Source organism: Bufo bufo, chromosome 1 (genome assembly GCF_905171765.1).
Source record: "Bufo bufo chromosome 1, aBufBuf1.1, whole genome shotgun sequence".
Lineage (NCBI taxonomy): Eukaryota > Metazoa > Chordata > Amphibia > Anura > Bufonidae > Bufo > Bufo bufo.
In genome coordinates this window covers 1,793,169-1,808,992 of record NC_053389.1, presented here as the reverse complement: position 1 = coordinate 1,808,992, position 15,824 = coordinate 1,793,169, and the positions used below count along the sequence as shown (strand labels likewise).

At 49.8% G+C, this 15,824-nt stretch overlaps 1 protein-coding gene across 1 annotated transcript in view; it reads right to left on the bottom strand.

Moving 5' to 3' along the window:
• Positions 1 to 15,824, bottom strand: part of LOC120986742 (carcinoembryonic antigen-related cell adhesion molecule 2-like) — a 165,782-nt gene that overhangs the window by 57,338 nt on the left and 92,620 nt on the right. Inside the window, exons 5-6 of the mRNA XM_040415455.1 lie at positions 4,416 to 4,536; positions 3,846 to 3,889 (exon numbers count right to left, since the gene is read on the bottom strand). Coding sequence (XP_040271389.1) covers positions 3,846 to 3,889; positions 4,416 to 4,536 — 165 coding nt within the window. The remainder of the gene's footprint in view (positions 1 to 3,845; positions 3,890 to 4,415; positions 4,537 to 15,824) is intronic.

Sequence of the window (15,824 nt, the reverse complement as noted above, 5' to 3'; positions counted from 1 at the left end):
ACAGGCCTGTGGGAGGGGAGTCTCCTCTCTCACCATAATCTCTGAGGGTATCCAACAATCTGAGACAATCCTGTCTTTAGACACAAGCCTGTGTGAGGGGAGTCTCCTCTCTCACCATAATCTCTCAGGATATCCAACAATCTGAGACAATCCTGTCTTTAGACACAAGCCTGTGTGAGGGGAGTCTCCTCTCTCACCATAATCTCTCAGGGTATCCAACAATCTGAGACAATCCTGTCTTTAGACACAAGCCTGTGTGAGGGGAGTCTCCTCTCTCACCATAATCTCTGAAGGTATCCAACAATCTGAGACAATCCTGTCTTTAGACACAAGCCTGTGTGAGGGGAGTCTTCTCTCTCACCATAATCTCTCAGGGTATCCAAAAATTTGAGACAATCCTGTCTTTAGACACAAGCCTGTGTGAGGGGAGTCTCCTCTCTCACCATAATCTCTGAGGGTATCCAACAATCTGAGACAATCCTGTCTTTAGACACAAGCCTGTGTGAGGGGAGTCTCCTCTCTCACCATAATCTCTGAGGGTATCCAACAATCTGAGACGATCCTGTCTTCAGACGCAGGCCTGTGTGAGGGGAGTCTCCTTCTCTCTCACACGTCGTCTCTCAGGGTTTATCTCAGAACAATATCCCTTTAAATAACACTCAGGGATTAGGAGCTGCTTGTAAGATATCTGATAACTGACACAGGGGACAGAATGATGCCTGGTTTCTTTCACACACCCGAGCACTACGGTATACTGTGACTGTACGCCCACCGCCTATTGCCTGCACGCCCATATCACCATTGCTTGCACGCCCATATCACCATTGCTGATGGCCCTCACATGGTTCTCTCTGGATCCCCTTGTGACCCGAGGTTTGCACTGAGCAGAGCCAGAGCCCCTTGCACCTTCTCATTCAAACAGCCCAGCTTCAATGGCCTCACCCAGCACACGTCTACCTCTCTCCCCTGGGTCCTGGCTTCCTCCAGACAGCTGCATGCATCTGGGACAGGTCCCTCTGCTGGCTTGGGGGTAGTCCTGTGGCATTACACCATAGAGAGAAGAAACTCCTTCCTGCAGTTTCTGGCAATCAGACCAAGCCCGGCTGCTGCTGGCAATCAGATCAATCCTTGGATCCACCACAATGTACAACCATACCAGTGACCTGCACATTGTGTTCTACCAGGAGGACCACTAACCATTTCTTAAAGTGTGCCTAACCTTTCAACAAACTTTGGATTAAACAGGATACAGTGTGGGGAATAGCACTATTTCCATGAGAATTTACAAGACTTGTACTTGGAATTTTTAGCAGTTTTCTCCTGTCTGTTAGTAAAGGAGAATCTTCTTCCTAACCTCCTCTTACTCACTGGGAAGCAGCCCGAGGATCATGGAGGACAATACGGAGAAGTACTGACCTGTATAGCTGTGAATAAAGCACTTGTGCTGAGATATAAACTTCCTATTTAGCTGTTGCTCAAACTGACAATCTGAACAACTACCTGATCATACAATAGACGACCCATCTGGTGGTTACGGGGGATTTGTGGGATTATTTATTTATTTAATGCACTTATATAAGGCTACTTTAGCATCACACTGTCCCCCAATGGGGCTCACAATCTAAGGTCCCTATATGATTTCTAAAGTTCAGATCCTCTGCACAGAAGATGTCATCTGAGGGTCACTGGATTCATAACGGACCTCTCACATCTACTGACATGTTTGTTAAAGGAAATCTTCATTATCACTCATGAAATTACAATTCTGGAGCAATTAGAACTCTGTGCTGCGACCTTCCTCTGTTATTCCACCTTGAAATGTATGTATAAGGCCTGGTCTACATGGAGAAATGTTGTGATGTCACCAGTTTGTTGTTACTATCCAGATTCAGTGTATGGCAGTGTGCAGTTTAGCGGACTGTAGCTGTTCATTTTCTCCTACATGTTCAGTAGGAATAACGTTCTAAAGATGTTCTAGAATGGTCATTTCTCCACCAGGAGAGCGGGCAGGTCCTTGTCACGTGTCCTGAATGTGCCTGCATTTCCTCGGTGCTCTCCTGTATGATCTGCGATAATGCTCTGCAGTGCGGCCGTATGGACCAGCTATATGGACCATATGGTCATTGTATAGTGGCATTACTTGTCCTGGTATAGCATCCCTCCCAACTTTAGTAAATTGCAAGGAGGGACAATGTATGCGGCACATATAGAGCATTGTGACAATTTTTTCATACTAGTCCACGCCTCTAACTCTGCCCAAAGCATAAATATACACACCCAGTGCCCTTAATGCCCCTACATAGTAATTATTCCCCCTTTGTGCCCCCTTCACAGTAGTTATGCCCAGGAGTGCCCCTCAGAGTAGATATGCTAAGGTATGAGCCCCCTTCACAGTAGATATGCCAAGATGTGTCCCCTCAGAGTAGTTATGCCAAGATATACCCCCCGCCCCCACAGAAGATATACCAAAATGTGCCCCCTCAGGGTAGTTATGCCCAAATATGCCCCCTTCATAGTAGTTAAATCCAGATATGCCCCCACAATAGTTATGTCTAGATGTGTCCCCTTCATAGTAGATGTTCCCCCTCAGAGTATTTTATGCCAAGATACGTGTCCCATTCACAGTAGATATGCCAAGATGTGCCCCCTCAGAGTTGTTATACCCACATATGCCCTCTTCACCGGAAGTAAGAAAACACACAGTAAATCCTCACCTGGTTCCTGTCGGTGCCCCCCAGCAGCAGGCTGAGGTCACACATGGCGCTGGCGGTGTAGGAGGAGCTGAGGCCAAATCTTCTGTTCCTCCTACAAGGTGTGAGGGCATGGTGCTGCTGCTGGGGACCACGACAGAGGAATGGGGAAGTGGGGAGTGGACGGATCTCTGCTGCACCACCATACAATCAGCTGGAGCGGGACATACCTCGGCCACTCCGGGACCACGGGACAGCCACTGAAATCCAGGACTGCCCCACTGGATCCGGGACGGTTGGGAGGCATAGCATAGTGGGAGCATACACTTGTATGTGGGCAGATTATCCTGGTCCAGACCTGTCCTGGAGTCCTGTCTCACTCTGCTCCCGCTCACTCTTCCCCATCCCCTCCACATAGACTTGTATCGACATGTGTAATACGATCCTTCTGGGAGCTGCTCCCATCCTGGACCATATTTCAAAGAGAAAGTCAATTAGATTGGGGAGGGATGGAGAAGTAGCCATTTTTCACGGATATGTTTTCACGTTTCCTGTGGTTTCTTGTACTGTATTAACTTATGTAAAGTTGTGTGAAAAGTTGCTGAGTATTTAAAGCTATTTACCCAGAGGACCTCTAACCCCTTCTTAGGGCTCATGCACACAAACCTATTTTGTTCCTGCATTATGTTTTAACCATTTAGTGACTCGTATGGGCGGTTACTTTTGAGAGAAGTCTGTTGTCATACAGAACATAATATGTGGCCGTGTAAGGGCAACCTGGGTACAGCGCGGAGGGATATGCTGCCCCATGTGAGCAATGATGTGGATGGCGGTTCTACCTGTCTATAACCAGCGCATGGCCCTCGCAGCCTTCACGTATTCATGTAAGTGGGTCTCCGCTCAGATACATCAGGCAGGGGCGGGCATACTGTTCCACTGGTGTAATTTGCACAGGGGCCCAATAGGTAAAGGGGCCCACTCTCAGCAGCTTCCTATCATTTATTAGAATGCAAATAGTATCCTGAGCTGATGAACTTCCCAGCTGGACCACTGATGATCTGGTGCAGAGCTAGGCCCCCACGTACTGAACTTGTATAGGGGCCACCCTTGTCTGTGTCCACCCCTGACGTCAGCTATACGTTGTGTGGAACTCACCGTTCCGGGAGGAGCCTTTCATCATTGAACTCGTGTCACTTGAGCTGAAAATGGAAAAGAGAAGGAGAATAATTTAAAAAAGGATCCAATGATCGACAATGTCAAGAATAGATATGGAGGTAAGGTGGAGGAGCTGCATAAATAGCAATTCCAGAATAGAAGAATCCTCCAGCATTCATCATCATCATCATCATCATCATCATCATCCAGACGCAGTAGGTAGCTCATGGAGCTAACCTACAGGACCTTGTACCCTCTGACAGCTCTTCCTGGCAGCTGCCATTGTTATCTTTATGCAGATTGTAACATTACAGGCCCAGTACCAGCAGCTCCTTTACTCCTGTGCCCCCATGACAACACTTCCTGCTTCGGCTGCTCCTTGGTGGTATGTACTGAGGATCCAGAGCATCAGCCCCATTAACGTCCATATAGACACGGATGTGGATGGTGGCTCGTTGTCTGTAGTATTGGGGTGCACATGGAGGCGCTGGACCTGATCCTGCTCTAGAGGGTCTTCCATGTAGCATTTCTACCACCTGTTATGTATCGTACCACGTGCTCTCTACTTACCTTTTGCGCCGTTTGTGTATGATGAAGAGATAAGTCACCGCTGCAATAAGAATCAGAAGTAGCACGGTGGCCACTGCAACGCCGATGATCATCGGTAAATCCGCACCAGGTGGTACAAATTCTGCAAAAGAATTAGAGGATGTTACAAGAAGATAGTGAGCTGTAAAGATCCATCCGGTCACGGACACTATGATCCAGTCATGTAAAGATGCATCCGGTCACGGACACTATGATCCAGTCATGTAAAGATGCATCCGGTCACGGACACTATGATCCGGTCATGTGAAGATGCATCCGGTCACGGACACTATGATCCGGTCACGGACACTATGATCCAGTCATGTAAAGATGCATCCGGTCACGGACACTATGATCCAGTCATGTAAAGATGCATCCGGTCACGGACACTATGATCCGGTCATGTGAAGATGCATCCGGTCACGGACACTATGATCCGGTCACGGACACTATGATCCAGTCATGTAAAGATGCATCCGGTCACGGACACTATGATCCAGTCATGTAAAGATGCATCCGGTCACGGACACTATGATCCGGTCATGTGAAGATGCATCCGGTCACGGACACTATGATCCGGTCACGGACACTATGATCCAGTCATGTGAAGATGCATCCGGTCACGGACACTATGATCCGGTCACGGACACTATGATCCAGTCATGTGAAGATGCATCCGGTCACGGACACTATGATCCGGTCACGGACACTATGATCCAGTCATGTGAAGATGCATCCGGTCACGGACACTATGATCCGGTCATGAAAAGATGCATCCGGTCACAGACACTATGATCCGGTCATGTAAAGATCCATCCGGTCACGGACACTATGATCCAGTCATGTAAAGATGCATCCGGTCACGGACTCTATGATCCGGTCATGTAAAGATGCATCCGGTCACGGACTCTATGATCCGGTCATGAAAAGATGCATCCGGTCACGGACACTATGATCCGGTCACAGACACTATGATCCGGTCATGTAAAGATCCATCCGGTCACGGACACTATGATCCAGTCATGTAAAGATGCATCCGGTCACGGACTCTATGATCCGGTCATGTAAAGATGCATCCGGTCACGGACTCTATGATCCGGTCATGTAAAGATCCATCCGGTCACGGACACTATGATCCAGTCATGTAAAGATGCGTCCGGTCACGGACACTATGATCCGGTCATGTAAAGATGCATCCGGTCACGGACTCTATGATCCAGTCATGTAAAGATCCATCCGGTCACGGACACTATGATCCAGTCATGTAAAGATGCGTCCGGTCACGGACACTATGATCCGGTCATGTAAAGATCCATACGGTCACGGACACTATGATCCAGTCATGTAAAGATCCATCCGGTCACGGACACTATGATCCGGTCATGTGAAGATGCATCCAGTCACAGAAACTATAATCCGGTCACGTAAAGATGCATCCGGTCACGGACACTATGATCCAGTCATGTAAAGATGCGTCCGGTCACGGACACTATGATCCGGTCATGTAAAGATCCATACGGTCACGGACACTATGATCCAGTCATGTAAAGATCCATCCGGTCACGGACACTATGATCCGGTCATGTGAAGATGCATCCAGTCACAGAAACTATACTATAATCCGGTCACGTAAAGATGCATCCGGTCACGGACACTATGATCCGGTCATGTAAAGATCCATCCGGTCACGGACACTATGATCCAGTCATGTAAAGATCCATCCGGTCACGGACACTATGATCCGGTCATGTGAAGATGCATCCAGTCACGGACACTATGATCCGGTCATGTAAAAATGCATCCGGTCACAGACACTATGATCCGGTCACGGACACTATGATCCAGTTATGTAAAGATCCATCCGGTCACGGACACTATGATCCGGTCACGGACACTATGATCCAGTCATGTAAAGATCCATCCGGTCACGGACACTATGATCCAGTTATGTAAAGATGCATCCGGTCACGGACACTATGATCCGGTCATGTAAAGATCCATCCGGTCACGGACACTATGATCCGGTCATGTAAAGATCCATCCAGTCACGGACTCTATGATCCGGTCATGTGAAGATGCATCCAGTCACAGAAACTATAATCTGGTCATGTAAAGATGCGTCCGGTCATGTAAAGATCCATCCGGTCACGGACACTATGATCCAGTCATGTAAAGATCCATCCGGTCACGGACACTATGATCCAGTCATGTAAAGATCCATCCGGTCACGGACACTATGATCCAGTCATGTAAAGATCCATCCGGTCACGGACACTATGATCCGGTCATGTGAAGATGCATCCGGTCACGGACACTATGATCCGGTCACGGACACTATGATCCAGTCATGTAAAGATCCATCCGGTCACGGACACTATGATCCGGTCATGTGAAGATGCATCCGGTCACGGACACTATGATCCGGTCATGTGAAGATGCATCCGGTCACGGACACTATGATCCGGTCATGTAAAGATCCATCCGGTCACGGACACTATGATCCGGTCATGTGAAGATGCATCCAGTCACAGAAACTATAATCCGGTCACGTAAAGATGCATCTGGTCACGGACACTATGATCCAGTCATGTAAAGATGCGTCCGGTCATGTAAAGATCCATCCGGTCACGGACACTATGATCCAGTCATGTAAAGATCCATCCGGTCACGGACACTATGATCCAGTCATGTAAAGATCCATCCGGTCACGGACACTATGATCCAGTCATGTAAAGATCCATCCGGTCACGGACACTATGATCCGGTCATGTGAAGATGCATCCGGTCACGGACACTATGATCCAGTCATGTAAAGATCCATCCGGTCACGGACACTATGATCCGGTCATGTGAAGATGCATCCGGTCACGGACACTATGATCCGGTCATGTAAAGATCCATCCGGTCACGGACACTATGATCCGGTCATGTGAAGATGCATCCAGTCACAGAAACTATAATCCGGTCACGTAAAGATGCATCTGGTCACGGACACTATGATCCGGTCATGTAAAGATCCATCCGGTCACGGACACTATGATCCAGTCATGTAAAGATGCATCCAGTCACGGACTCTATGATCCGGTCATGTAAAGATCCATCCGGTCATGAAAAGATGCATCCGGTCACAGACACTGTGGCAAACCGAGCCACTTACAGAATGTCTTTCTTGTCTGTGCCTCTTCACCTCCCCCCTTTTCCTGTCCCATTGTTTCCCCAGCAGGGTGTTGTCTTAGGGACACTGGGAGACCTGTGTAAAATAGCTGCAGTGTCCCCCCTCAACCTCCCATCAGCCCTTGCTATTGTCTGACCCCACTTTTCCTTGTACCATAGTAATCTATGTATTATATGTAAATGAGGCTGTTGGCGGTTTGAAACCAGGTGCGCCATGCCTAGTAAAGTCAGTTGACTCCCAAACTGTGTGTCGTCCAGTCACTGGGGAAATTGTCTCTTGGATATTGACCTGCTTCTTCAGCTACACAGGGATTTAAGTGAAGATATTGAGGGTATACCGTGAAGCTCCGCAACAATTGGTGGCAGCGGCGGGATACAAGCCTTGCAGCACAGCAAAGCAGTAGTTTGTTGAAACAGCCATTCGGATATACCGGAGTTCGAGAATATGTGCAGTCATTCGAACGAACGGTGAATGGAGACGAATTATGCAACATTGAAACGAACTACGTTAAAGGAATTATTGGAAGCAAGGGGAAGAAAAGCCAGCAAGAAAACCAAAGCTACTCTGGTGGCCGAACTCATGGAGGGGGACAGAGCGACCACTGCGGCAACTCCACAGGAGACAGAGCCAACGGAGTTTACAAGAGAGCTCAATAGCAGGTTAGCTTTTTACCCAAACACCCCCTCCGTGGAGACACTGGAAATACTGATAGCAGATGTACACGAGTACATTGTAGCGAAGCAAAACGCTATTCAGCGAGTCGGGGAAGGAGCCCCAGCGCCCACCGGCACTACCCATGGAAAAGCTAAGATTCCCTACCAAGCTTTTAAAAATTACACAGAAGGAGAAAGTGATATTGACGAATACCTACAGGATTTCGAAAGGTTGTGCCAGCTACACGACATCAGCCCAGCCGACCAAGTACCCCTGCTGGCAGGTAGATTGTCAGGCCGCGCCGCAGAGGCATACCGGACCGTCCCAGACGAAGACATCTGGAATTATCCCAAAGTCAAACAAGCCATCCTAGCACGGTATGCCATTACCTCTGAGGCATACCGACTCAAATTCCGGGACATCAAGAAACAAACAAAAGACTCACACACTGAATGGGCACACCGACTACAACGAGCCGCCAAGGGGTGGATGGAAGCGACACGGGTCACCACTATGGAAGAGATGTTCCAGTTAATAGTAATGGAGCAGTTTTTTAATGGACTAACCACAGAACTTCAAAATTGGGTACGAGATCGCAAACCCCATACCCTACCAGAGGCAGCCAAGCTAGCTGACGAGTTCCAAGACACCAGGCGAGATCAACGCACACCACACTGGACCACGTATGGATCTACCACCCCTCTGCCAGCAGTGACTACCTTGGCTCACCCACGACCAGCCGCGAGCCACAACCCGTACCCTCCTAGGTACAATACCCGACCACCGATCCGCTGCCACACCTGCAACCAACAGGGGCACATCCAGAGAGACTGCCCACGTAACCGACCTCGCCAGAACTGGAACCACCAGGGTCCTCCTCCCCCCAATCGGGCTGCAGTGCACTGCTGCCAAAGAGAATCTGTGCTCCCAACATCCACAGTTACCTCAATAGAAGAGCCTCTGGGGATCCTACACGAGGTAAACCCCATACAAGCCGCCTCAAACAACCGCCAAGGGCACCGCCAGGTGGTACACATGGAGGGGAAGAGTATACAAGGATTACGTGACTCTGGGGCCACGTTAACCCTGGTCCGAAATCATTTGGTGCCTAAGCACACCCTCACCGGAGACTGTGTAGCTGTACGGGTGGCAGGGGGAGCAATTTACAAAGTTCCCACTGCCAAGGTGCATTTGAATTGGGGGGCAGGGCATGGAAATGTGGAGGTGGGAATTATGCACGATTTGCCCGCTGATGTTATTTTGAGCAACGACTTGGGGGAGCTCACCTCTGCTTTTGTCCCTCAACCAACTATCCAAGAGGCCTACCCGGTTGTTACCCGGCAGCAAACACGCACCACGGCTCCTTCCGATCACTCTGAGGCTCAGGTAAACAATATGCCACACACCCCTCCTATTCTCCCCTGGGATGCCCCCCTGGAATTTGGCAGTGAGGTGGCCCTAGATCCCTCCCTGCAGGTATATAAAGATAGGATAAACAAGGACCAAGGAGGGTTGGAGGGAGAGAGATATGCTTGGGACAAAGGTCTCATATACCGCTATGCAGAGAAGGTAGTAGCAGGGTCCATACCCGTGCCCACTAAGCAGTAGCTAAACTTAGTGGTACCCCGAAAGTATAGACAAGAGTTGCTGCGCATCGCACACGATATACCATTATCAGGACATTTAGGAATCAGTCGAACGAAACATCGGCTGACGCAGAACTTCTTCTGGCCAGGTATCTCAAAGGATATTAGACAATACTGTCAAACGTGCGATACCTGCCAGAGGGTAGGGAAGAGAGGGGATCGCTATAAAGCCAAACTCAGATCCCTGCCCATAATTGAAGAACCCTTCAGTCGAGTAGCAGTAGACATAATAGGACCCCTAGCGAAACCCAGTCCCTCCGGCAAGAAATACATCTTGACCGTAGTGGACTACACCACTAGATACCCAGAGGCAGTGGGGTTGACCAACGTACATGCAGAGACTATAGCCGATGCCCTTATGCGAATATTCTCCCGTATGGGATTTCCCTGGGAGATTATATCGGATAGGGGCACCCAGTTCACTGCAGAGGTCACCCACCAACTCTGGAAAGTGTGTGGGGTGAAACCGATCTTAAACTCCGCCTACCACCCCCAGTCCAACGGGCTCTGTGAACGGTTTAACGGAACACTTAAACAGATGATCCGCACGTTCATAGACACTCAAAAAGACTGGGAACGTTTTTTGCCCCACTTGCTCTTTGCCTATAGGGAAGTACCCCAAGAATCCACGGGATTCTCCCCTTTTGAATTATTGTTCGGGAGGAGAGTGAGGGGTCCCTTAGACCTTATCAGAGAACACTGGGAGGGAGGGGTAACTACGAATGGTACCCCTATTGTCCCATACGTGCTGGAGTTTAGGGAACGCTTGGAGGCTCTGACCCAGACGGTACGTACTAACCTCCAAGCGGCTCAACAACGACAGCGCAGATGGTACGATAAGGGGGCCAGGGACCGCAGCTTTCAGGTCGGGCAGAAGGTGTTAATCCTACGGCCAGTCCCTAATGACAAGCTGCAGACCTCCTGGCAGGGCCCATACAAGGTGGTGGAGCAAATCTGCGATACCACCTATGTGATCGGCCCGTGCGCTGGAGCAGGGGGCAGACGCATGCTCCATGTGAACATGCTGAAGCCCTACTACGAGCGCATAGAAGAGGTGACCGCTATTTGTGCCTCTGCCGCAGAGGACTTTGACAATTTACCTCTCCCAGACCTCCTAGAGAAAGAGGGCCAGAAAGAGGACCTGAAAGAGGTTCAGTTAGGTGAACGGCTGAGTCCCCAGGAAAGGGCGCAGGCTCATAGTCTAATAAGGGAACCACTTTTTCTAATCTCCCCAGGTACACCCCATTAGCCACCCACAGAGTAGAAACACCAGGGCAGACCCCTCTCCGCCAACCTCCTTACCGCATACCTGGATCCGTAAAGGATAATATGCGCAAGGAAATAGAAGAAATGCTACAACTAGGAGTCATAGAGCACTCTGAAAGCCCTTGGGCCTCCCCAGTAGTTCTGGTGCCGAAGCGGGATGGGACTACCCGCTTCTGCGTAGACTACCGGAGGCTTAATGATAAGACCGTATCCGATGCCTACCCTATGCCCCGGATAGACGAGCTCCTGGACAAAATGGCCAGGGGCCAATACCTCACCACAATAGATCTTTGTAAGGGGTATTGGCAGATTCCCCTAGCCGAAGACGCCATCCCTAAGTCGGCATTTGTCACCCCGTTTGGCCTGTACCAGTTTAAGGTCATGCCATTCGGGATGAAAAACGCTCCGGCTACTTTTCAGAGGATGGTGGATCGGCTATTGGATGGGTTCCAGGAGTACGCTTGCGCCTATCTAGATGATATAGCGATCTTCAGCCACTCCTGGACTGAACACCTGACCCACATAGGAGCCGTACTAGACCGTATTAGGGAGGCAGGATTAACTCTGAAGCCCAGTAAGTGCCATATAGGGATGGCAGAAGTCCAATACCTAGGACACCGGGTAGGGAGCGGCCAACAAAAACCCGAACCGGCTAAGGTAGAGGCTGTAGCCAAATGGCCAACCCCTCGTACCAAAACTCAAGTACTGGCATTCCTAGGTACCGCAGGACACTACCGTAAATTTGTACCCAACTACAGTACCCTGGCCAAACCCCTCACCGATTTGACCCGCAAGAATCTCCCTAAGATAGTAGTCTGGACCCCAGAGTGTGAGCGGGCATTCCAGCAACTAAAAACGGCTCTTGTGCATTCACCTGTACTTGCCGCCCCGGATCCAACTAAACGCTTTCTCGTTTACACAGACGCTTCTATGTTTGGATTGGGGGCAGTACTGAGCCAAGTCGGAGAAGATGGCGGCGAGCATCCAGTGGCTTACTTAAGCAGAAAACTTTTACCCCGGGAAGTAAGCTACGCCGCCATAGAAAAAGAATGTCTGGCCGTGGTGTGGGCCCTTAAAAAGCTGCAGCCCTATTTGTACGGACAACCCTTTTCCTTACAGATCACAACCCGTTGGTACGGCTGAACAGGGTGTCAGGAGACAATGCCCGGTTGCTGCGCTGGAGTTTGGCGCTGCAGCCTTTTGACTTTACCATCCACTACCGCCCTGGGAAGCAAAATGGCAACGCCGACGGGTTATCCAGACAAACTGAACTTGAAAAGTGATCTGTGAGCGCTCCTCCGGACATCCCCAAGCCGATCCGTTGGGATCAGACTGTGTATGCCAGCTTGGTTCTGGCGGAGCATTGTGGCAAACCTAGCCACTTACAGAATGTCTTTCTTGTCTGTACCTCTTCACCTCCCCCCTTTTCCTGTCCCATTGTTTCCCCAGCAGGGTGTTGTCTCAGGGACACTGGGAGACCTGTGTAAAATAGCTGCCGTGTCCTCCCTCAACCTCCCATCAGCCCCTGCTATTGTCTGACCCCACTTCTCCTTGTACCATAGTAATCTATGTATTGTATGTAAATGAGGCTGTTGGCAGTTTGAAACCAGGTGCGCCATGCCGAGTAAAGTCAGTTGACTCCCAAACTGTGTGTCGTCCAGTCACTGGGGAAATTGTCTCTTGGATATTGACCTGCTTCTTCAGCTACACAGGGATTTAAGTGAAGATATTGAGGGTATACCGTGAAGCTCCGCAACAGACACTATGATCCAGTTATGTAAAGATCCATCCGGTCACGGACACTATGATCCGGTCACGGACACTATGATCCAGTCATGTAAAGATCCACCCGGTCACGGACACTATGATCCAGTCATGTAAAGATCCATCCGGTCACGGACACTATGATCCAGTCATGTAAAGATCCATCCGGTCACGGACACTATGATCCAGTCATGTGAAGATCCATCCGGTCACGGACACTATGATCCGGTCACGGACACTATGATCCAGTCATGTAAAGATCCACCCGGTCACGGACACTATGATCCAGTCATGTAAAGATCCATCCGGTCACGGACACTATGATCCGGTCATGTAAAGATCCATCCGGTCACGGACACTATGATCCAGTCATGTGAAGATCCATCCGGTCACGGACACTGATCCCATAGTTGCCAACTGTCCAGAATTTGCAGGGACTATCTCTGATTTTCCCGGTGCCTAAAGTGCAATGTGCGTGTGCAGACCAGGCCTCTCACCAAATTAAAGGGGTTCTGCACTTTTATTTAACTGATGATCTGTCCTCTGGATAGATCATCAGCTTCTGATCAGCGGGGGTCCGACACCTGGGACCCCCGCCGATCAGCTGTTTGAGAAGACAGCTCCAGCAGCGCCGCGGCCTTCTCACTGTTTACCGCCGGCCCAGTGACGTCACGACTAGTATCAACTAGCGTGGGCGGGGCTAAGGTCCATTCAAGTGAACACAGCTTAGCCCCGCCCAGGCTAGTTGATACTAGTCGTGACGTCACTGGGCCGGCAGTAACCAGTGAGAAGGCCGCGGCGCCGCTGCCTTCTCAAACAGCTGATCGGTGGGGTCCCGGGTGTCGGACCCCCGCCGATCAGAAGCTGATGATCTATCCAGAGGACAGATCATCAGTTAAATAAAAGCGCAGAACCCCTTTAAGCCAATACTCTCTGCTCTGCACTGAAAAGGGGCAATCACCCGAAACAGCTGTCTGCGGATGGGATACTGGCTTATTTAATATCCAAGTCATGTCTCAAGGCTTATTTTAAGAGCTGACTTATAGGACAGCTGCCTTACATCTGGTGGCATCAGAGGCGGAGCTTGTGAAGAGCTCATTTGCATCGCTTCCCTCCCAGAATTCCAGAGGAGCATGCACGGCCTATAAGTCTCCTCACGCTGGTTAAGGCGCTCTCTCCCTGAGGTGAGTTCCCCCCTGACCTGTTCAGACCAGAGACATGTCTAATGCGACAACAAAAAGTATGAGAAATGATGAAGTGCATCTATAACCACCAATAACCGGGATGAGACTGTAAAATACACATGAAACGGTGGAGACGTCTCCGAGAGGAGACACGTGTCCCCTGAGGGGGAAGTGAAGCACCATGTGGGGCTTTTATACTGTTTATGGCGGCATATAAAATCAAATCAAACAACCTTACTGAGCGTGTGCGATCGAACAAGAGGCTTGGATGGCAGCAGTAAGCAATCCCCCGTGTGCCTGGCACCGAGGCTGGATCCAGGTCACGCCTCACCACCGTTGTGCTGAGCGCGCTCAGTAGATAAAGATGAGGGTGAGGCGATTATTCATCCCGTGTGACGAGCCGGCACCAGAGCGTGGCTATATTTGGGACTGTCGCTTCCAAGCCTCACTTTCATCTTTAATGTTCACCCTCTGGAGGTGAAGGTTCTCATTCAATGACTGCAAGCAGGGATCTTTACTTCATAGGATTTCAGTTTACCAGCCATGTCCTATGGATGGCGCTAGAGCTTAAATAGGACCAGGCCCCGTCACTCACCGAAGGGGAAGACTGCGCCATTGTACACTATAGTGGGGCGCCACCACTGAGGTCTGAGAATGGCTGCAATGTGATGACGGCGGGACTTCAAACATCCGGTCCACAGGGCTCTGGAAGCAGCAGAAACAAGACCCCGGAGAACCGGTGAATAGACGTCTTCCTTTCTGTAGGCTGATTGGGGATTATAACTGACCCCCAGCTCAATTGTAGACATCCCTTTTAACTCTTAGAAAACCCCTTTAATAGGGACTCTGGATGACTATACTATATAGAGAGGCGAAGAGATGTAATATGCATCGTAATATGTTAATGGGGGGCATCTAGGAGCCCGCTGTACTGTATATAAGAGGGTAGGAGTCTGGGGGGAGGAGCCACAGAGAATAGACCGCGGCGGCACAGAGATAACAGTGATTGGGTTGGATCCTGACTCTTCAGATATCCTATCGATATCGTGGTTCTCTTGGTGGCAGGTTCCCTTTATAGGAGTGCAGTAGTAAAATACTGAAGACATCCTCAGGATCGGTCATTACTATCAGATCGGTGGAGGTCTGACTCCCGGTACAGTCGCATCCCACCCACCCCCACCCATCAGCTGTTTAGTGTTTACTTGAACCCCATCCCACATGTAGAGGAGGTGCGGTGTAATTATGTCTGCTTGTCCCATTCACTTGAATTGACCTCTACACGGGGGATGGTGTGCAGGTAGACACTGAAGAGGAAGCAGTGAGAGCGCCACAACCCCTTCAGACATTCAGACACCTGCTGGTCTGGTATTGATGACCTGGCCTGAGCATATTACGCCACTGCACACCCCTTTAATGTTCAGGACTGTTCAATCAGCGAGTATAGAGTCTCTGGTCAGCACCCTGGTCGAGGTGATGCTCAGAGGTAGGAGGCCATCTCCATCACATACAATAAGTGAAACCACGGCATCAAGGATATCAGGCAAATAAACGGGTCTTTATTCAGAGAGCTCCAAATAAAAGATTAGAGGAACGACAATGGTGTTTCTGGACCACGATCATGGCCTAAGAGATAAAACTGACCTGTTCTCTTCATTCTCCGGTCAGTACGATTACAGTGATACCACATTTATATAGTTTTATG